Raw genomic sequence first — 23,170 nt, 5'->3', positions numbered from 1 at the left:
TGTGTACCTCCCCCAGTGGGTGCCCATCACCCTGGAAAACCTGAGGTGTCCAGATTTCCCAGAGGCCCTCACAAGGCCCTGTTGTTTTCGTCCAGAGGAGCCCATCTGTAAATTCTGCATGTGTTGGCATCTGAGGAACAATTCATTTGTTTTGTACTGGTGTTTTTTTAAACCCCTCATTTGCATATATTTCCATAACTGATGAGATAAAAGTAGGGAGTCATGAAAGATGAGCTCCCGGAGGCCTGGTTTGTTGTTGATGATAATATTGTAAATTCTCTCCAAGTTGGGAAGGAGAGAGGAAAATCAATAGGCAGTGATGTTAAGATCTCTTCCTCCAGGCAGCCGGGAAATGTCTCACTGAACGCCCAAGTGGGGATTACAGCTCCTCAGAAGCTGGAGCCCTCTTGGCAAAGGGTTTACCCTGTTGTTACTGCTTTGAAGTGGGAAGGACAGAAATAGCCAAACTCCTAATTGGGAGTCTGAGAGGACTTACGTGGTACTTCTCTGTGTGCTTTACATGCAATAATCCTTTTAATCTTCATAACAGCTCTACAAGGTGGGTATTATTAACACCCCCACTTTACCGATGAGGAAACAGAGGCACAGAGAGGTTAAGTAACAGCTAGAAAAGGTGGAGCCACGTTTGGAACATGTTCTGGCTCTAGAGTCTGTTCTTAATCTCTATGCAATCTTTTCTTTCTTTGCCCTCCCCTCAAATCCCCACCTTGGGCCCACCCAGGCTCATAGAGGTCATACTGAGAAGGTGGGAAGGAAAGGATCATCCTTCAGGGCCATGGTTGTTCCCTGCAGAGCCACAGGGATGTCAGGCTGAGTGTGGGTAGAACAGTGATGGTGGGTGGACAGGGTTTTGAATCGTCACTCTCCCACTTCTGCTCTGTGCACCTGCAGGCGGCATAGTGGTGCCTGGTCAGAGTGGCCGAACTATGGCAAAGCAGTTCATGCCCGCATGGGCCTGTTTGCTCTTTGCAGCCAGCCAGTGTCTTGCCTCCTGGAGAATCTATGCCCTGATCCTCTCTCACAGGCATATTCATTCACTCAGCTTGGCAGTCCAGCATGTTTAGCAGGCACGTACTGTGTTGATACCAAAGGAGTGTCCGTGTATTCAGTGCTTTTTCCACTCATTAGTGCATTTTGACCTCACTATGGTCTCATGTGATGCATAGGACAAGTATTAGTCCCATTTTCCAGGCAACTAAATGGAGACAGGTGTAAATCATCTGCTTGCATGGATAAACAGATAACCTCTGACCCTTGGCCAATGCAAGTTGACTACCCACAGTTATGAGGGTTCAACAGAAAAGTAAGACACATACCTTGCTTCCCAGAAGTGACTGTGTGATTGTGGCAAAGAAGGGGACTGCCATTTGTTGAACCCTTACTATGTGCTGGACCCTTTCTGAGCATCATCTCATTCAGTCTTCAAAACAGCTATGCAAGGCAGCTGTCATTATCCCCATTTTACAGGTGAGCAAACTGTCTCCAGAATGTCACGTTAGCTCCAAGTCCAGAAAGCACTTGAAGGGTCAAGGGTCAGATGTAATATATCTGTTTGGCTCCTAGATCTGTGGTCCACTAGGTTGTGCTACCTCCACTAGGTAGCAGCACACATGGTCACATGGGTCATGTGCAAAGCCCTTGGCAAGAAAGAACATTGCATGTGATGGGGCAGTTGCACACATGTGAGTGTGAGTATGAGTGTGTGTATGTATGTGACTGTGTGTGTATGGGTATGAGTGGGTATGTGAGGGCATGTAACAGTGTATGTGTGTATATAGTATGAGTGTGTGAACATGTATGTGTGTATGAGAAAAGGTATGTGTGGAGTGTGCATACACATGTGTTCACATACGCATGGTGCCACAACTGCCACCTATAAGGTAAGTTCCATGACTCACAGGTGGGTGGCACCGGGGTTTTGTAGCCATTGAGGACTCTCAGACAAGGACACCCAGCCTCCCTCAGGAGCAGTGGGAGGGCCTCTACTAGGCTATTCCCTGAGCCTGCTTTCCATTTTGGTTGGTGGGTGGTTTGGACTGATGGCTCTCTGAGATGTCCCACCACTGAAACTAAAATATGATCCCACCGAAAAGGCAGTAAAGAGAGAGAGAGGGTCAAGGGCGAGAGGTGAAACCAGGAAGCAGCTGAAGCTCTGGAGGCCATTTGCCACCTCAGGTGGCCTCTTACAAGCCATCAGAGAGAACCTGGGTTGGGGACATGAAAGCCTGTCTCCTCTTGGAGTCAGAAAGCTCACAGCTGCAGAACCCCTTCGTGTCTGCCAAGGCTCCTGGAGACTGTGAGAAGGGCAGCATTTTTCTCAGCAGGGAGAATTGTTATTTTGGTTCTGTTAACCCTGAGCAGAGACAGGGCAAGCCTGACACACAGGGAAAATGGACCCACCCCTGACCCTCTCCAGAGTGTCCTGTGCTCTCTGCAGGAGGGGCCATGGGAGGCACCATCAGTGCCGTGGCCTCGCTGGTGGACCTGGCAGCAGCCAGCGATGTGACAGACAGCACCCTGGTCTTCTTCCTGACGGCAGACGTCTTCCTTGGGCTCTGCATTGGGTTCTACCTGCTACTGCCGCGACTGGAGTATGCCAGGTGAGGGCCACCACTCATTCTGCCGGTTCATCCTCCTTCCATGTATGGTTATGTCTTTATAGTAACTGCTTGAGTGCTTCTGTCATCTAATTAGATGACATGTTCGTTTCCTTGTTTTCTGCCCTTGTCCACTGTAGCATGAGCCCTCAAGGGCAGAAATTGTGTAGATTCTGTTCCCTGCTGTCTCCTGGTTCCTTGAGCTATGCCTGGCTCATAGTAGTTGCTCGATAAATGGAGCAGGCCACTGGCTGTGAGAAGTCGGCCTTGTGCTACACTCTTAAGCATCTGGATTCTGCAAGTTTTCGGACAGGGAGGGAAGGCGGTGGAAGCAAGACTAAGGACTGATAACAGTGAACCATAGCCCATTCACTGGGTGCCTCCTGGCTCCTGCATGGCACTCAACCTAGCCTGATGGGACCTCCCTCGTTTAATGCTCACACCTGTTCCTTGTGGGCTGGGTGGAATGTGGTACCATGGTTGTCCTGCTCACACACGAGAAAACCCGGCTTAGAGAGGTTGAATCACTCCCCTGAGTCCACAGCCTTCTGGCAGCAGAATCAAGATTCGAACACAAGTCCAAACCTGTGTTTTTATCCATTGTCTCTCAGGGCTTCTGTACCCCTTGGGCCTCTTTTCTTACTTTATTCTCTCTCTCACATTCCTCTTTTCTTCCTGCTGCTTTTTAAAAAAACAACCCTTGACTTTTTTCTTGCATTTTATTATTTTCAAAGCATTTTCATACCTATTATCTTGGTTGATGGAGGAAAGGGAGGAATTATTTTCCCCATTTTAGAGGTGAAGAAACTGAAACAGAGACAGCCAAGTGATCAGCCTGTGTTCCCACAGTGTGCGAAGTGGCAGAACTGGGGAGAGATTGGGTCCTGGCTCTGTGCTTTTCCACGGGAACCTATTTTCTATGGCAGCACTGAGCTAAGCAGTTTTTTCATTTATTGTATTTGATGATCTTGTGCAGCTGTTGCTGTATTTTCCCACTTTATAGATGGGGAAACTAACTGAGGCTTGGAGAATTAACACACATTCCGAGGTTGTTCACCTGGTGAGTCATAGGCAGGGATTTGAACCTGGAGTTGTTTCCAGAGCTGTACTCTTTCAGGTATCGTGCTGCATCCCTGGGTTGGGACTCCGAGGGTCTTCCCTTACCATTTATTCCTCCTGTCCCTGTGAGAGAGTCACTTAGTTAATCCCCAGAACCCCTGCCTTTACCAGAACCCCTATTCCACCAGTGCAGGTAGCTTTCCCCAGTTGGAGAATTGTTAGAACTTTAGCTGGCCTCAGTGGCCTCAGGAGGATAAAAGGAGACTGAGCAACTTGAGACCATGCCCCCCCACCCCCAATATCGCAGGTGGCTGCAGACCTGTGAGCCTGTCCATCCCCTCCCTTGCCCCTTAAGGGCTGTCATCAAAAATTGCCCAGTTGTGCTACATGACAATGTCCCTGTGATACCTGGGGCCTGGCTGGCTCATTGCACCCCACACACTGCCTTATTGCTGCTGATTAAATCACTGTAGAGTCACTGAGTGGCCAGCAGGCAGGAGGTCCCCAGCAATCCTGCTGTCTCCCTGTGTCCTGTTTCAGCATAGTTTGCATGGGTCTGTTTCCAGTGCAGTGGCCAACCTTCCCTGCTTGACTGGGGCTGAAGGGGTTCCCAGGACGAGGGGCTTTCAGTGCTAAAACCAGGACAGTCTTAGGCAAACCAGGACGGTGGGTCACTCTAGTTTCCAGTCTCACTGGATCATGTCCATCAATAGGGAAGTGGTAGGAAAGCTGAAAATCCTTTCCAGCTGCACATGTGGACAGAGAACACCCAGGGTCCTATCATCCCACGGAAGCTTCTGTTTTCTTTGCTGATTTAAACTTTGATCAAGACTTCCAGCTTTACAAGAGCTCCACTGAGGATAGAGCTTCAGAGAGAGCTATATACACTCCCAGCGCTGCTCAGACTAAATCTTACTTCAAAGAGACCTCACAGGGGCCACACCCAGGAGGGCTGGGCTGGGCTGCCCCATCCCACCCTGGAAGATCTGAGCCTCAGGCAGCTTCAGAAGCTGCTGACCCAGGTAGGGTGACGTGAGACAGGTTTGAAGAACTTAGGAGGAAGAGCTTTGACCAGAGGAACTTGGTGGGGAGCTTCATCAGAGCAGACTTAAGGCAGGTACCTGATGCTGAATAAAGGGGGAAGTAAAAATATTCCTCTCCCCAAATAGTGATTGTGAAACAAGACAGAGTTCAAGGCTGAAGTGCCCTGCTCAGCCTTACATGGAAAGTGATTCTGGGAAAGAATCCTCCCACTGACTCACTTGCTATCTGGAGGCTCTTAGGATGGAAAGACTGGTGGGGATTGCAAAAGATCACAGCTGCAGAGTCCCTCCATTTAACACAGGAGGAAACGGAGACCCAGAGAGAGGAGTACCTGGCCTAAGGTTACACGAGCAGGCACTGAAACTGAAACTTAGCTGTCATTAAACTACTGTTCTCCCACCCCCACACCAAGCCTTCTGTTTGAGGTATGTTAATACAGTTCAGCCTATGTCTCCTGGTTTTCAGACACCAGAAACCCAGAGAGCTTGAGTGACTCAGGCAAGGTCACACAGCAAGGGAAAGTGACCCAAGCCTTTTCTGTTCTGGTCATAGTAGCAGAAATTGAAAAGACTGCTAATATTCAGTATTGAGGATATGGGGGATAAGCTTAGCAGTTTTTTCAGCAATTGTGCTTTAAAGGGCTATCCAATGCCTAGAGATTTAGTTGGAAACAGCCCATCATGGTCCTTGTCCCAGGGAGCTGTCTTCTATTGAAGGGGCAGATGATAAACCAGTGAGCTAACACAATGGTGATTAAATTGTGGTCAGTGTTTTGAAACAGCTGCTCTCATAGAGATTAAAAGGTTTGGTTACTTTAATTAGGGTGGCTGCATGAATAGAGCAGAGATAAATTTGTCCTACTTATTTGAAGAGCAGTTTATCAATATATATACACAAATTTTAAAGCTACAACCCTTTTGATTCAGCCATTCCTCTTCTAGAAATCTGCCCTATTGAAATACTAGTATACATGTGCAAGGAACTATGTGTAGGGATGGTCATTGCACCATTTCTTATAGGAGAGAAACCTGAATGTCTACCAGTAGGGAAGCAGTGAAACTAAAGGTTTATCCAGTGAAATATGATGCAGGGATGCAGTAGAGACACAGAACCACGTGTCCCTGTGGCCACGAGATACTGTTCTTTAGGCAATTATGTGTGTACGTTTATGTACAGTGGTTATGCATGTATTTAGGCAGTTATGTAATGTATTATGTATGATAGATTTAGGAAGTATATGTACTGTTGCAGAAAGTTTTACAATGTGTACAGTTTGACCCCACTTTTGCTTAAGAAATGTACATGTGTGTGTGTGCGGGGAGTGTTTGCATGCGCATGGAATGATACACACCAGATATTTAATGATCAGTCCCTCTAAGGAGACCAGAGGTGGGAATTCTCTTTCTGTTACATCATGCCTCTTAAGTATTATTTGGGTTCATTGCCTCAAGCATCTATTATATATATAATTTTAGAAATTTCTATTTTTAAATGCTATTTTATCTCAGTCTGCAGCACTCAAAGAAACAAAACCAAAACAAGTGAGCCAAGACTAGAGCCCAGGCTTGCCACACGGTGGTCAGTGCCCACTTCCTCTGTCCCAGCTCCTGGCACTGCCACCACCACAGACTGGAGTCCAGCCTCTCAGGCAGTGCTGGGCAGGCAAGCTAGTGCCTGTGCAGGCCTCTCCCTCTGGCCACCCCACAACATACATGTTATCGGAGGGCATCCCAGGGCTGTGGGCCACCGGGGGCTTACACTTTAAATGCTAGGCCTACAAATATCCCCCCAGCCCTGTCCCAGGAAATCCAAGTGATCCTGCTTTCTGGGGTGCTCTGACCACATGCCCTCTCCATCTACAGGTACTACATGAGGCCTGTTTGCCCAGCCCACGTGTTTTCTGGTGAAGAGCAGCCACCCCAGGACTCTCCCAATGCCCCTCTGGTGGCTCCTAGTCACTCCCCAGTACCACCCCTCTGCCCCATCCTGAAGAAGACAGCCAGCCTGGGCTTTTGCATCATCTACCTTTTCCTCATCACCAGCCTCATCTTCCCCGCCATCTCCACCAACATTGAGTCCCTCAGCAAGGATTCGGGCTCTCTGTGGACCACCAAGTTCTTTGTCCCCCTCACCACCTTTCTCCTGTACAACTTTGCTGACCTGTGTGGCCGGCAGATCACAGCCTGGATCCAGGTGCCAGGGCCCAGAAGTAAGGTGCTCCTTGGGCTTGTGCTCCTCCGGACCTGCCTCGTCCCCCTCTTTGTGTTCTGCAACTACCATCCCCGCATCCACCTGCGAACGGTGGTCTTCCAGTCCGACATCTACCCAGTGCTCTTCATCTCCCTGCTGGGACTCAGCAACGGCTACCTCAGCACGCTGGCTCTCATCTATGGGCCCAAGATCGTGCCCAGGGAGCTGGCCGAGGCCACAGGGGTGGTGATGTCCTTTTACGTGTGCGTGGGCTTGGTACTCGGCTCAGCCGGCTCTGCCCTGCTCATGCACCTCATTTAGAAGGGGCGGTGGCAAGAACGTTGGTGCCATGCTGTGCATGCTAGGCCTCGTGCTGTGCAATGTTGAGATGTGGAAGAAGTGCCAGGAGGGCTCAGGCAGCCTGCAGGAAGGGCTGGAGCTGGGCCTCGTGCAGAGAGCAGAGCCCCCCATCTCCGGACCTCATCCCTCCCCAGGGAACTGGCCACCTGTGCCCGTTCCCATGGTGAGCAGACATTACAGACACCTTAACAGACACTCTCGAGGCTGAAAAAGGGGAAAGACATCTGAGTAAGATGCAGTTATAATAGTTACACAGTTACAAAGTGGGGTGAGCTTTCCAAGGGGGTGGGGGCATTTCGCCTTTCTTAGTAACCTCTTTGGAGCCGTGCTGCCAGTGTTAACTCTGAATTGTTACAGTGCCAGTGCCAAGACCCAGCCACCTGCCTTTTGCCTTCTCCCAGGCTTGCTTCTTCCAGCTGACTGCAAGATGTGAGAATTCTCAGCCCTCCCTACCTGAAGGGAGTCCCTCTGGAATGGGGTCTTCTTGGAATGGCCAGTCCTCAGCCTCCGGCCCGAAGCCTGGGCAGACCCCTGCTTTCTATGGGTGAGAGAGCACCCACAAACCAGACTGGGAACCCCAGAAAGACAAGCCCTCTGGAAACCCTCATTCCCTAAACTTGGACTCCAGAAGGCTTCCTGGTACCTAGGGGCTGAGTATGTCAGGCCTGCATTTTCAAATGGGGATCATTTAAGTGGTCTATGGCCTACGTCAGGGTGGGGTCTTTTAATGTCCATGCTTACAACATGTTAAAGCCATTGGTTCAAGGGTATAATAAATCCCTGGGCATTTAATGAAGGCCTTATTGGTGGCTGTCTTAGTCAGGGTCTTGACAGGAAACAGCATACTCAAATTAGGTAAACTGAGGATATTTGAAGAGTGGGTATGGGAACCCAAAGGGGTTGTACATTATATTGCAGAAATAATAAGGCCATTCCATCCCAGGCCTAAAGGGGCAGGGGTACATCCAGGCCACTGTGACCCACAAGAGGTATATTCATTCCCTCTGAAATCCTCTGGTTCCTGTAGACTGAGCTACAGCCAAGGAGCAGGTGGAGAGGACAGAGGGTGAACGGGAGGGGCAGAAGGTGTCTAGAATGGGGCCTCTGGCCCTTCTTATTCAATATGAACATCAGGAGAACTTGAAGCTTTGGGCTGCAGAATGAGGTGGTCTCTGTCCTGGTTTGCTCTGGGTATTGTATGTATTTTGAAGCTGTTGTTTCGAAAAGCAACCCTTGGGTTCTCTGGCCCCCACACAGTTGTGATCGTGGGACATGAGTAGTAATTTATATTTTGTCAGGTTCCTTGAAGACTTCTGCAGGGCTATTCCCTGGGGAAGCAGACTGGCTTGGGAATCAAGAGAGAAGGGGACTAGATCAGACCAGGAGTAGTTTCTCAAGAGGTGAGCACAAAGGTCAGAGCATGTCCCGAAGAAGTGGCCACCGAGAGCCGTGAATCAGTCTGCTCCTTCTCTGAGGAGCACTGGCTCCCTGGCGTCCTGCAGGCAGCTGATTAAACTGGAGGCAGGCAGTAATCCACCCAGCGGCCACAGCTTATGTGCCCCATGTCTCAAGCCAGTACACACTCCCTCTCTTTAGCCAGAGAATTGAAAAAGATACACTTGAAAGGTTTTCTGAAACTTGATAACTAAAAAAAAAATTTAATTTTAAAAATAAATTTTTTCCCCTATCCCCTCCCCATGTAGAAGGCTCAAATCTATCCCTTGGTGTTTTTCACTGCCTTTAATGCTGGTGATCATTTGGGGCATCAGTCTGGTTGGTGACTCATCGCAACCTCAGGTATTTTCAAATTGGCAGCATGTCTGGTTTAAGGTAAAACAGCAGTCTCCGAGCTTGGAGATGGGAACCACCCTGGAGCTAATGGAGAAGCAGTAGTGGGGGGTCTCACATGCTCCATTGAAGGGGGCTAGCTTTCAGAAGAAGAATAGGCACCCTGTTAGTGAAATGATTGCTTTGAAATTGGTGTGAAGGGGGAAGAGGGCGGCCGGCCGAGCTGAAGTGCAGGGCAAGCCCAGGGGATCACTGCTAGCCAGCGCCAGCTTCACTGGGGAGGAGGGCTGTCCTTACCTGGGAGGGGCCTGCCGCTTGGCTGATGGGGTGATTATCCAAGCTTTTGCCCACTGTTCTTTGTTGCTCACCTTAGTGGGCACCTCCCAGAGGAGCATTCTTTCCCAGGGGGGAAGGAAGGAAAATAAAAATATATCTCCAGACAGACGGGTGACCTGCGGTGTGCAGGCCTCCTTGTCCCTATCACTGTAATAGCTTGTGGGCTGCTTGGGGTCTCAAGTCTCCTGTGACCTCAGCAGGCTTGTGGAACCAGCTCACATGTTTTGGGGAGTGAAAAAAACTCATTAAAGAGAAGAGGATTTTCTAGTGTCAGAGCTGGGGGTGTGGGGGGTGTCCCAAGAAGTTGCCTTTGTCCCAGAGTTCTCTAAGTTAATCCCAAGTGGCAGTTTTTAGTGCATGCCATTGTGTATTTCCAGACCCTACACATTGTCATTTTCCTCCTTTTGTTCAACAAAGAAAGCCAGAGGCAGCCAAATTAGTTGACTCTTCAGCTAGTGGGTGACAGGTACTTCTAAGAAAATGCCTGTTGCTATGTGAAGGGACCTGAGCCAGGGGTGGATATTATTAGCAAAGACCTTTCATTCTGCGGTCTTCAGCCCAGTGCTCCCCATAAAAGATTTGGGGCCTCCAGCTTGGTCACTGCAGGACCCCAGCTTTTACAGAAAACTCCAGGTAGAAGACAGAGGACCAAAATGTGGTTGAGAGATTTCATTCCAGTGGAGGTTAAAGCCCAGTGCGTATCTCAACTCCGTGGGCTTTCTGAGTGAAAGCGTCCAGTATCTAGCTCACCATCGTCACTTCCTTGGTGGCATCATCAGGGCCAGTTTTGCCCGGAGCCCAAGGCACTGCTGCCCTCCACCCACTGCTGAGGTCAGCCCAGTTCCCCGTTCAGTTTTGATTCTGGCAGATCCCAGAAGGAATTTCAGCCCCACCAGCAGGTGGAGGCTGGGATTAGTCATGTGGCCACAAACCCAGGGTCTAGGGCAGCATTTCTGTCAGCTGCCCAGACTGCTGACCCAGTGCTACCCTATGCTGGGTGTTTTACCTGCATTGTTCCTCCATCTGTAGAAGCTCAGAGAGGTTAAGTAACTTAGCCAAGTACTAAGTGGCCTAGGCAAGAATCAAGCCTAGGTCCAATTAAACTCGGGGGTCCTTACCTACCCTGCCCTCTTGCTCCCCTGGTTGAAACTTCCCGATCTCCTTGCCCCTATTCCTCACTCTGTGTCTTGGCTGGAATGTTGTGTGAGTAGATGGATTGCCCAGAACCTTGCCAGTAGCCCTAGCCTAGCTGATTTGAGCAGTGCAGCTGGCTAGATCCCTGCTGGACTGGTCCCCATGGATCTGGATGCTGGCACGGGCTCTTGGGCTGCTTTCAGGCCTTGCCCTGTCCAGTCCAGTCCCCAGCCCCTGCCCTCTTCCTCCTACATCCCCTCCTACCCCACCAGCTCCTGTGGCTGAGGTCACCCCAGCACAGGTGGACCTGTCTCTGGACATGTATGTCTCTGGGTTATAGGACACAGAATGTAGTTTGGGAGTCTGGAAGCCTTGCTCCAGCCCCACCAGACACTGGCTATGCCACATAGCTTTTAGAATCTCACTTCCTCATCTGCAAAGGGGACGATAAGAATCAAAAGTTGTGCCTGTCTGCTGTGCCATGGAGCCAGCCTGGTGGACTCAGTCATGCCCACTCCCCAGCCCACATGGCAGAGCTGCACCAGGGCTCACAGCATCGGTAGCAGGATGACCCAGGGCACAGTGCCCACCCTCTGCTCCCACCCATGCTTTGGCCACTCTGGAGGTGGGAAGGCAGCCTCAGCCTGAGAGATGACCTCAGTTTCAGGCTGCCTTGGGCTTGACCCCAAAAGACAGCGATGAATATGGTTGTGCTTTTTGTCCCACAAGACTCATTAGCTGACCCACTGGCCCTGTGCACCCAAGAACAGTTCCTGCCCTCCACTGGCAGTTAGAAGGATCTGCAGGCCCACAGCGTGGGGTTGAGGAGTAGACGGCTAGAAGCTTCAGGAACCCAGACAAGGTTGGAATTCTGGTCCTGCCATGTCCTAGCTGTGTACTTGATGCAGCCACTTTCTCATGTCTAAAATGAGAACCTTTGAGGGCTGTTGTAAGGATTAAATAAGCCCTAATATTGTAGGTAGAAGTACCTGGCATATAGCAGATCCCCAGCAAATGTGTTTTTCTCCAGTGTTTTGCTACTGTCTGGACAGTCAGCACCCAACTTCTTGACAGGTCACACCCTAGACCCTCTTTCAGTACCCACCCCTTGCCTGGCTCCCAACCCCACTGCCTATCCAGACCAACACCTCCAATTCTGATGCCTGCTATTTGATGCCTGGGCCTCTGTCTGGTTCCTGCTCAGACAGGTCTGACCTGGGGGTGGGGAGCATGAGGCAGAAAGCTGGGACTACTGAGTTCCCAGACCAAGCTCTGTCCCTCACGTTGACCTCAGTGCTAGCCACTTCACTTTTTTTCTAAGCCTCAGCTGGAAAAATGGACACCCCATCCCCTGTCCTGCCTCCATCATGAATACATGGCCAAGTACACAGATTCCTTTAGAAACTGATTGTGTCCCACAGTGGTGCCAAGAGTCTGGGCTCTGGAGCCAGACTGCCTAGGTTTGAGTCCTCACCACTTCCTAGCTGTGTGACCACAGGCAAGTTCAATCTGACTCCATTTTCTCATACAATAGGGGTGATTCTAGTACCAGCCTTGTATCTGCTTGGTACACTGGTAATGCATACAAAATATTTCATATTGAGCCTGGTGTGTGATCACTGCTAATCACCAGCTCCTGGAAGCCTCTATCTTTAGAATCGCCTAGTTTACCTGATTCTAAACTGTCAGTGTGGACATGTCCTTGTTTCTCTCCCTCGCTGGGTTCTGGTCTTGCCCCCTGATCCCAGCTGCCAGGGTCCTCCCCTGCCCACAACTCCAAGTGCTGCCCACAGTGGCGGCCAACAGAGTCTTTTTAAAAAGCTGCAGGGAGGCGAGGGGAGGAAGAAGAGAAGAGAAAGGATGAAAACGGAGGAAGGAAGCCGAAAGAGGAGACGAGGTTGGGCTGAGAGCCTGGGGTCGCCTCCACAGCTCTAGGATGCAGGGGGCTCTGTGAATGGGAATGAGAGGAATAATTTCAGTATCCCAAGTGAGAGGTGGTCCCTAAAGATTCCAGCTGCAGCCACCGGGTCTGTCTTTAAGGTACAGCTGCTTTCCTTCCCTTCTTTCCTCATCTACCTGCTTCACCTAACCATCTTTTGATGGAGGCAGCTGGGAAGGCATTTCTTGCCCACAGGATGACACTTTTGCCTTGTTTTCCCCAGGCAGGGTTTGGTGCCTTTAACTTTGGGAAGGCTTCATCGGACAAAGTGTTTCTCCCCATACTGAGCTTCGACTGCAGAGGCCTGCAGTCTACCCGAGGTTCTGCAAGGCGCTGGCCTGACCCGGAGCTGCTGAGCAAGGGCCCCGCTCCTGTAGCTGGATGAGGACGTGGTCTGCATCACAGGAAAGGGGGTGCTGATTATTGAGCACCTACAGGGCTAGGCTGTGCCCATGTACAGCAACCATGCGATGGGGCTGTTGCCCCCATTTCACAGAGGAGGAAACTGAAATTAAGAGGGGCTAAGTCAGTAAGATGCTGAATGGGAATTCAGACCAGGGCTATGAGGCTCCAAAGCCTGCTGCCTCTGAGGAGCCCTGGGACACCTGCTGGGGGGCAGAATAGGGTCTGAAGCATGTAGCCTTCTGGGGGCTGGATTAACCTGTTTAGTGTGAGTGACAGCAGTCACAGCCTGCCCTCCGTGCCCCTGTGGTGTTTGGTGTGGAGTCACTGGTCTCCAGTAACCAAGACTGCAGACTTTATGGGCACTTGGAACATAAAGCTCACCAAGCCAAGGACAAGGTTTACAGAATACACGGCACAGGAGCTTCACTGCATGGATCTTACCTGTCAGACATCTTGCATGTATCCTCTCCAGGGAGCCAAGGAACCAGAGGTGGGGCCCGTCTTCCCAGGCACTGAGCAGAGGGTGAAGTCCTCCAATGACCACACCTCCTATCCCTGACTTTATCAAGCACATGCCTAGAGCCAGAAAGCATCCTGAGGTCACCAAGTCCAACTTGGTTTCTCTAGACCAGTGGACACCAGCCAACCAGCAGATTCTTCTGGACTGAGTTCCAGAGGCCCAGGGAGATTGAGCACCCTCGGTCCTGCTCCTACTTTGGAAACAGCCGCACATTCCCAACCCACTTCTCACACACTTCACTCTCAACAGAAGGATGTGAGGCCTTTGCCCAACAGTCTTACCCCACAGCCTCCATCCCCACTGCTCTGGCCCCAGGCCGCCCCCTGGAGTTTACAGGGCAGAGTGTGCTAATGGCTCTGCACTTCTAGCCTATTTTCTTCAAAGGGCCTTACCCAGGTCTTACTCAGGGATCCTTGGGTGGAGTGAGAGCTTCCTGGAACCCTGAGAACATGTGCTGAAGTTTGTGTGCTTCCCTTGGGCAGAGGAACCATAGCTTTCTCCAGATAGTCAAAGGGATCCTTGTTCTAAGGTTTCAGAGCCCCTGGTGCATTGGTGCCCTTGTGCAGAGCATAGTGCCGAGGAGTTGACTCTGGAGCCAGGTTACCTGATTTTGAATCCTGACTCTGTCTCTTATTAGTGGCTTTGGGCAAGTGTCTTAACTTCTCTGTGTCTCAGTTTCCTTATCTGTCAAATGGGTTGACTGAGTACCTACCCTCATGGAGTTGTTGTGATGATTAAATCTACACGACTTAATCCACAGAATGCCCATCATCCAATCATCCATGCTAAACCATGACCTCTCCCCATTGCCCTGTGAGGTTGGCAGGTCAGGAGTTCCCCTCACCCCATTTCAGATGAGGAAGAATGGCAGACGCTATAATTAGTTACAGATCCTCTGCCTGCAAACACAACAGGTCCCTTTGTCCAGTGAAATCACTGCAGAGAGGAAGTCTGCAAGCTGCTCGCAGAGGTGGAGGGCTCCCTTTAGAGAAGCTGGAAAATAAACCAGCTCTGCCAACAGTTTCAGCCTGGTCAAGTGCTGTGAACCAGTCAAGGGACACAGGATGCTGGAGGTGGCACATCTGAAAGGGCCTGACATGCTGGCCTGTGAGTATCTCCACACTGGCCTTCTTGAGGTTACCCTGTCTAATCTGATTTCCAGAGAAAGCTAAGGACTGTGGCTTACTGAGCACTATGAACCAAGCAGGTTAATGAATAATCTTACTTATTTAGTCAGCCACACCATGAGGAAGTATTATTATCCCCATTTCACAAGTGCCCAAACAAAGACTCAGACACACGACAGCTATGTGCCAGAGCTGAGATTTAAGCCCAGGTCTGACTCCAGAACTCCAGCTCCTCTGGCAGCAGCCTTCACCAGAATCACGCAGGGGGCTCAACAAAATGCAGATCGCTGCCCCCACCAACCCCCCGTTACCCCGAGTTTCTGCTTCTGCCAGTCAGGGGTGCAGCAGGAGGATCTGCACTTTTTAACAAGTTCCCTGGAGGTGCTTCTGCTGATCCGGGAACCCCACTTGGAGAACCACTGTTCTAGACCACCGAAGACTGAAAAGGGCTTGTCAGGAGCTCACTCCCGGCCCAAAGAGAGGGAGCAAGGGCTCCTCCGTCTGCACCTGTTCCAGGCGAAGGCTCAGTTGTTAAAGAAGGGAAGTTGTTAAAAAAGCTAATGCACGTGGACATTCACTCATTTTTTCTTACAGACAATCACAGATTCGGGCAGAGCTTTTGCATTTTAAGTGCCAAGCTTATCTTCTCCTCCAGCCCCCAAGGTTGGCACCCAGTGGCTTTACTCCTTGGCTGCACCTCTCCCACCTGCTCCCTTCACCATTAATATTCAGGAGGGAGGAGAGAGAGAGGAGGGAGTGAGAAAGAGTGAGGCCTGAGGAGCTCACAGGCCCCAGCCCGCTGCTTGGCCTTGACAAGCTGGAGGAGCTATGGTCTCATGCCTCCTGCAGCTGGGGAGCTGCAGTGGGGGTGCAGGACTGCCTCCCGCCAGGGGCAGGGCACACCTCCTGCCTGTTCTCTGGGCTCATTAGCTGCTGAGGTGGAGGTAACAGTTTTCATTTTGCTGAGTCTTTGCTGAGACTCAGAGAGGGAAATGAGCCATTATCAAACAGCCGCTGAACAGAAACCGAATCGACTGCTTATAATATTTTGTGAGGTAAGAATGCAGAAGTCTGGCCTTGCTTTATCAAAGTTGTCTCTCAGAAGACAGCTGTGTATGGCTTGCTTCTGCTCACAAAGCTCTGTGAGTAGGGAACAGAAGGGGACAAATGCCAAAATGTGCCAGGCCCATTGGTGCTACCCCAGTTGGTATTTAATGGCTGGCATAAGGCTTCTGTGAGGATATCAGGAAATTTCCCGTTCCTTGCTTTTTGCTGCTCAAGACCCTCAGGCTATCTGCCCTGTTGGGTAAGGACCAGCTACCTCAGTTCTTGAAACAGGGGAGAGCCATGGTACAGGGCTTATAACCAGGAGACTTTGGGGAAGTCACTAACCTCTCTGAGCCTCAGTGTCCTCACCTATAAAATGGGGGGTATTAATCTTGCATGTCTCAAAATGCTGATCAAGTTAAGAGAACCTTGTAAACTGCTAAAGGCATACAAGACACTAGCTTCTGTTATTATCATTCAACTGCCCATAGATCCATGTGTACACCATCCCACCTGGCAAGAAGTCTGTAGTTCTACGGGGACATCACAGCCTGGAGCTCATACCCTTTCCTCCTTCTGAACCATGCCCTGGGTACCTAGGTCTCCTAAATCCTGCCTAAATGAGCTTAAACTTGCAGCCAGGGCCTGGGCATACTCTTTCCTAGGTCCAGACCCCTAAGGGCAGACTGCTCAAGGCACTTCTGGCTCACGGTGTGACTATGTGCCAGTGGTGCTGAGTTGGAACAGAGCAGTTGGGGTGTACACACTTGTGCATAGGAGACCCAGCTAGATGTGGGACTGAGCCGTCACATTCCAGAGCAAAACTCTAAGAAGTCAGACAATTCCAGATTCAAATGCAACCTTCACTGTTTTTATACAGCAATGTGTGTCAAGGTAGAAGGAAGAACATAGTTTACTTAAATTTGTTTCTTGATTTATAATTTACATATTGAGTGACATAGTACAAGGGTCTCCATTTGTAATCTTGCTCTGGGCCTACGAATGTTCTTCTTTATAATTAGAAGTTAAAATTCCACTTCCTTTGAGCCAGGTAGACCTCTTCTTTTCTCTTTATCTGTGCCTCTTCTCTTATTTCCTCTCCTCTGTCTTCCTAAATTTTCAAAATTGTGCCTTATTTGGAAATGTAGCCAGGATTAGGAGAAATCTGTTGAGATTTCCAAGGCTCTCTTCTTAAACCAGTTCTCACCCTCTTAGAGACACATAGGACAGACCACAGGCAGGGACCGTGGGTCCTCCCCAGTTGAAAGCTGGCCTCTGTTTTGCCTCCTAAGCAGTTTCCAGACAGTGGGTGTCTGTGCTACTTCAGGGCGAGAAGATAAATTTCCATGCAGCAGCTACTATGGTAACCCCTAAGCCATGGGGACTGGACAATGCAAAGAAAAGCCACAGGCCCTCTCCTGGGGGGTGGGAGAGGCCCCAGAAGCCTAGATTTTGGTGTTGGGAGCAACCGTTGGAAGAGTGGTACTGCCTGATCCTCCCCCATCTCCATCCTGGGACGGTGCAGGTCCTCGGTAAAGGGGAAAGTTGGTTAAGGTAGTGGCCACTTCCCACCACGAGCTGAGGCCCCTTCAGCTTCTCCTCTTTCTTGGTTGCTGCTGATGGTGTCATCATCCCTTCCTATGCGACACCCTTGGCAGTCCAGACTGTGATCCAGAAATGGGGTTGCTTGCCTCTGTGAGTTAAGTCTTCCCTGCCCCAGAAGGGAAGACGGGAAGTAGCCGCCCTCTCCCCCTTGGCTCCTGCAGTCCTGGGAAGGATCAGCAGCAGCGGTTGAGACATTTTTGGTCCACAGCAGATTCTGTGGCACAGCTCTTCATCTTACCCGCGCCTGAGGCAGCTCTTTGTGGAAAGGAATGGTGTGAGTGGGCTCATTAAGGGGTACCACATACTCCCTACCTGCCCCACAGACCCTATGAGAATCAGAGCAAATACTGGGTATTGGAAAACCCCACGGACTGTCTCGGCCATGGTTTCCCCAAGTTTCGAAAGTTCTGGGTGCCTTGACGTGCTCTGTTCATGGCACGGAGCACAGAATCTCAGCATGTTTGGTTCTTCTCTTTTTGCCTCTGTCAATCCTGATCACCCATGGGAGAAATGTTCAGTTCGGTGCGTAAATGTCTTCAACACCTTGCTAAAACTTGCTATTCTCCCTTTTTAACAAAATGAGATCAAGGTCTTGCCTGCTATAAGTGGGAAGAATGTTTTGCTTTTATTTGTATTTCTTTTTTGTGGTTTCTTTTGTTTATGACATGTGAAGCTGGTTTTCCATTAATGATAAATAGTTTACTCTTTAAAGTAAATGTAAATAAAGCAACTGAATTAAAGAATATTAAATTAAAAATATACAGGTAGTACTTGGAGGTGGTAAATATCATTCAAGTTCATCATTTCAGAGGCGGAGAAACTGAGACCCTGGCAGGAGTTCCCGGTCCCAGAACGGTACACGTCTCCAACATTTAGGAAGAACACAGATGTCTGTCTGCCTAGAAAACCATAGACAGCGTTCAGCTTGCAAGTCACGGGCTAGGTAAGGTCCCCTTTTAACTTCAGGCCTTATTAACACTCCCTTCATGACTGGTGTTTTCGCTATTTTCATTTTAGCCAGTAAAAATGAGAACTTCTGAAGTTACTGATAGTCCCCTTTAAACCAAGGGCACAAACATGGCCATTTTCAGAAGCAGACGCTTCAGCCCTGGAGCTATACTGATAGAAAGGAGAGGAAGGGGTAAAAATAGAATTGGAGAGAAGTGTAAGTAGGAAGTAGAAGACTCACAGTTTCAACATTTTCAGGACTTGAAACTCTGGAGGGGCAGTTTCGTCTCCCAGATTGCCTGTCCTGAATGGACAGACAGAGCAATGCATCATTGACAAAGCTCTAACCAAAGTCACTCCTTAATGTAATGTGACCATTATTACTTGCTACCAAGTAATTCTGATGACTTGCCCACTGATCTTGCCTGGCACTTAGTAGATAACTGGCACTTAGCTAAGATTTGACATCCTCTCCTCAGTCTTTACAGGAAGCCTTTAAGTTAAAATCTTAGGCTCTAGAGTTGTACTACCAGGGGTTGGAAATCTGGCCCTGTGGAGCTGTGTGACTTAAGGCAAAATCTTGCCCTGAGCCTCAGTTTCTCATCTCTCTAAAATGGGCACATAGTACTTGTCTCTTAGGATCAGAAAGCTTCCATAATAGAATGCTTCTCAAGGGTAAAAAGTAAGCAGTCAATAATAATATCACTTAGTATCAGTCACTGTGGGAAGGCAAAGAAGCTTCTTTAGATCATTCAGCCCAAGGTCACAGAGCTGAACCAGATGGGCTAGACTGGTGGGATAGGTCCAGGAGTGTTCTGACACAGGGGCCTTGGGGCCCAGAACTGGGGTGGCACAGCAGGGCCTGCTGGAGAGGGGCCCAGGCCACCTGGTGGACTCAGCCTGGTCTTCTGGTGTCTCAGACTGGTGTAAGACTCACACTGCTGTGACATGACATGTGGGATGCAGCAAATCCTCAACCACTCGAAGCTGTCCTGCTGGGTGATGTGCCACCATGCCAAAACCTCTGCGCTCAACTTGGCCAGGAACAGCCTCCCAGCACCACAGCCCGGGTTGCCCTTGGCCTCTCTGGAACCGCATCAGCCACCTGCCATGAAACAGATGGCCCAGCAAACCTTCTAGGAGCCACAGGGCATGCCGGGAGTGAGCTGGGCCACATTGCTCAAGCCCTGTGCAGGGGCGGGCTGTGATTGCCTGGCAACGGGGTGGTGCCCAGGGAAGGGGGTGGTGCCAGTAGGGCAGGGAGAGCTGTTGTGTAAGCAAGATTGGAAGGCGAACTGCCAGTCCAGGAGGAGGCCTGCTTTTTCCTGCCTCCAGTTCTGTCATGTTTTCCGACTTGGAAGAGAGAGAAGATCATGAAGGCAAATAAACAAGAATAAACCATGGGAACTAATAATAAAAAAGATATTCACATTTATTGAGCACTTATTCTAGGCCTGGCTCTTTACAGGGATTATTTCATTTGATCCTCATTTGATCTTGTAGAGACAGTATGACTACTGTCATTTTGTAAATGATTAGGAGATTTAGACAGGCACCTGCCAAAGTAACTCAGCCAGAGAGTAGCAGAGCTAGAATTTGAATCTAGGTGGTTTTGAACTCAGGTGGTCTATGTTCCTAATGAGTCAAGCAGAGGGCACTCATTTCAATTCAGCAAACAAGTCTGAGTTCCTGCTAGATCTACCAGCAGAGGCTGATCCAGATATGGGGCCCAAAGCCTTGACAACTTGGGGAAGCCTCTGTGGGAAAAAGAATAACAAATTGCAAATATAAAATAAGGCATAAAAAGAATACTTGTGTAGACTATGAAAAGAAATCACAACAAACACTTGCCAATCTTACCAAAATTCATGGCCTTGTGAACATATTGCTAGGGCCCTACACAAAGTCATCTTTGCCCCTTAGGTCCCATTGAAGCCCTTCAATCAGACATCAAACCACCTTGTAGTCTTCTCTGCTGTTCTCCTCCTCACCCTGCATCCCAGCTTCTGTTGAGAGGGCTCTGGCAATGAATTTATCAGGGCCTTCTGGCCGTGGCAGCAGTCTTGGGCTGCCAAGTGAGTAAGCTGAAGTGTCAGAGTTAATGCCCTTGAAAGCATCCCTCAAACACTGATGAATACAAAATTGGTGGCCATCAACCCTCAAGCAGAATCCTGCTGTGCTATCTTCTACATTAGTGGGTCTTAGGCTGGTCCCCAGACCAGCGGCAATCTGCATCATTTGGGAACTTGTTAGAACGCACATCTTAGGTCCCACCCTACAGATCCCACCCGACTGAAATGTAGGGGGTGGGGCCCAGCAATCAGTGTTTTAACAAGCCTTCCTAGTGAGTCTGATGCACATACTCTGCCACACTACTCAGCTACCACACTTCCCCAGAGTTCCCTGTGGGCTGGAGCTCCAGATGTCTGCATCTGGGTGGTAACCTTCTCAATAACACACCTTTTGGGAGGCTCCTTCCTTTGCTTGTCTCACTTCCTCACTCTTCAGCTGGGATGCCCTGGGATCATCTCCAAGAAACCACCATGTCTTGAATTCTCGTCTCAGGTCTGCTTCTAGGAATCACCATCTTAGCCTCGAACAGGAGCTGGCGCCATTGCCCAGCAGGGAGGAGGCTGGCGGCTGGTACCCACTGGAGGCTGAGTGCTCTGCTAAGTGCTTTGCTTTCACTGTCTCAGTCCATGAGGAAATTGGGGTTTGGAGGATTTAAGTGGCTTGCCCAAGGATCTGAATCCAGGTCTGCTTGTACCCCCAGGGCCAGTGAGGACAGAGGGTCACCCACATTATGTTCCCTTGTCATTGCTGCTCATCTCGCAGCAGTCAGGAACTGATTTTGTGTGTACTTTGTGTACAGTCTGTGTACTTTGGAAAAACCCAGAGTGTCCACGGTGGGACAGTGCCATTCCAAGATGGCAGGGGCACGGGCCTCACAGAGGGCTCTGCCCAAGAGGCTCCCTCACACCCAGGGCCCGAGGCTCCCTCACTCCAGCACCCTCGAGGCTGTCCCTACACCACTCCTGGGGCCTTTCCTGTCACAGAGGCCTGGAAATTGAGCCAGATCTGCAGCCAAGGGATGCTGCTTGGTGATGGTGGTGGGGGAGTTGGGGCGGGCGGTTGGTTATTATCCTGAACTCTGCTTCCTCTGATGTTTGGAGGCCCAAGGTTGCTTGGTGCTGTACATTTCCAGGAAACTACAGTTCTCACTCCTTTGTCACCTATCCTAGCTTCTAGGCTTGTGCCCTCAAGAGCAATGGCCTCGCCTTCTCTGGGCCCCTGGTACCTGTGCTTGCAGTCTGAGCTGTCTTCTTTGCCAACAGTTTCTCCCCGTGATGCACCCCCTCCCTGTGATTCTGGAATGATGGCTGTGTTAACATGGGGGAGGGGACGGTGGGGGGACGCACACTGACAAGAGCACAGGCCTTAATCTTTGGCGCTGCTGTTGACTTTGGGCCAGTCTTTTTATAATCCCTCAGAGCCCTGTTTTTTTCATCTGTGAAGTGAGTCATCCTACTCTGCTCCCCTGAGGTTATTCTAATGTGGTGCTCATGGCAGACAAGCAATGCACACACATGTGACACAGGCATGAGCAGTGACGGGTGCAGGTTTGCGATGGGGGCTGCCCTGTCTTCCATCACAATGATGAGAGACCTTGGGGGCTGGCCTTAGGTTCCCTGAGCCCTGGTCAGCTAGAGGACTGCTGGTGCTGCCCAGAAGATAGAGTCCTTTGCACCCAGGACACTGCCAGCCACCCCTTGGTATGGGAAGAGACGGAAAGAATTACTTTGGTGATCAGGGGGCTTAAGGATGCTCCAAAGCCTCACCAGCCAAAAACAGACCCCCTGACTCCTCACTGAAATCTGGGTGGTTTTGAACCTAGATGCTCTATGTCTTAATAAGTCAAGCAGTAGATATTCATTTCAATACAGTAATTTCTCACATCATTTGCTTTTCCTTCATGGCACTCATCGTGGGTTATAATTATCTGCCTGCATTCTTTAAACTTTTAAAAATGGAAAATTATAAACATTTAGAAAAGAAGATGGAATAGTACATGACCCTCATGTACCTGTCACCTAGCTTCAACAATTACCAACTCAGAGCCAGTCTTTTTTCACCTCTACCCCCACTCACCCCTGACCCTGTATTAATTTAAGGCATTATATGATTTCACCTATAAATATTTTGGCCTCTATCTCTAAATGATTAGGGATCTTTAATAAAATATAAGCACAAGTTACATTATTACACTAAAAGATAACCAGTAGTCCCTTGATATGTGCTTATTGTTAAGTGTCTCTCTCCCTTCACCAGACTGGGGACTTCCTAAGAGCTTTCTCTCTCATTCTTGGCTGTACCCACAGTGCCTGAGACGTGGCAGATAGTTGGTAAGTATTAGATGGATGGATGAATGAATGAGAAAGTCAAAGGCCGCTGGGGATCCACCCCACTTTCTCTGGATGCTGCCTCCATCCCTTCATCACTGGGGCATGACCGCTGCCATGTTGACTGCCAGTAGCCCTCTCTGATGTGACCAGAGTCATAAGCCTATCAGTGTCTTTCCCTCCCAACCTGCGTTCAGCTTAATCAGACAGTGAGCCACTAATCCTCTCCTGACGGCTGCAGCCTGCTCTCCATGTGCGGCTAATTCCACGTTCCAACTTAATCATCATACTTAGCCCTTTCAATAAGGGCTTTTTATCTTCAGAGCCCTGCTCAGGCATTAGCTGATTACTGTAATCTGTCTGATTCCCAAGGTGTCAACCAAGACGGCAGGGGAAGGACCAGGGCTTCCCATGTCCTCTCAGAGCCTCAGTTTCCTCATCTGCAGAATTAGGTTAATATACCTAACTGCAATGGTTGGTATAGGGATAAGGAAAATTAAGTACATAAAATGCTTGTTCCATGACACATAAGAAGCACTCAGGAATGATTACCTTTTCCTTGTATAATTCCAGAGTTAACTCCCACTGGAGAGCCAAAGAGATCTCAATTTGAATGCAGCTTCCTCCCCTTAATGTGAAAATTTCCAAGC

General features: G+C 49.7%; 1 protein-coding gene across 4 annotated transcripts in view; it reads left to right on the top strand.

The window, feature by feature from the left end:
- Positions 1-17,957, top strand: part of SLC29A3 (solute carrier family 29 member 3) — a 48,962-nt gene extending 31,005 nt beyond the window's left edge. The window contains exons 5-6 of one of the 4 annotated variants that reach the window (XM_073240889.1): positions 2,438-2,621; positions 6,584-17,957. In XM_073240889.1, coding sequence (XP_073096990.1) covers positions 2,438-2,621; positions 6,584-7,232 — 833 coding nt within the window. In that variant the 3' untranslated portion in view covers positions 7,233-17,957. The remainder of the gene's footprint in view (positions 1-2,437; positions 2,622-6,583) is intronic. The other 3 variants (XM_073240890.1, XM_036998807.2, XM_017652978.3) reach the window with 3 other exon arrangements.
- The last annotated feature ends 5,213 nt before the right edge of the window (positions 17,958-23,170 follow it).

Source organism: Manis javanica, chromosome 7, assembly GCF_040802235.1.
Source record: "Manis javanica isolate MJ-LG chromosome 7, MJ_LKY, whole genome shotgun sequence".
In the NCBI taxonomy this organism is placed as follows: Eukaryota; Metazoa; Chordata; class Mammalia; order Pholidota; family Manidae; genus Manis; species Manis javanica.
The sequence above is the reverse complement of the archived record's forward strand: the minus strand, read 5'-3'. Positions and strand labels throughout refer to the sequence as shown.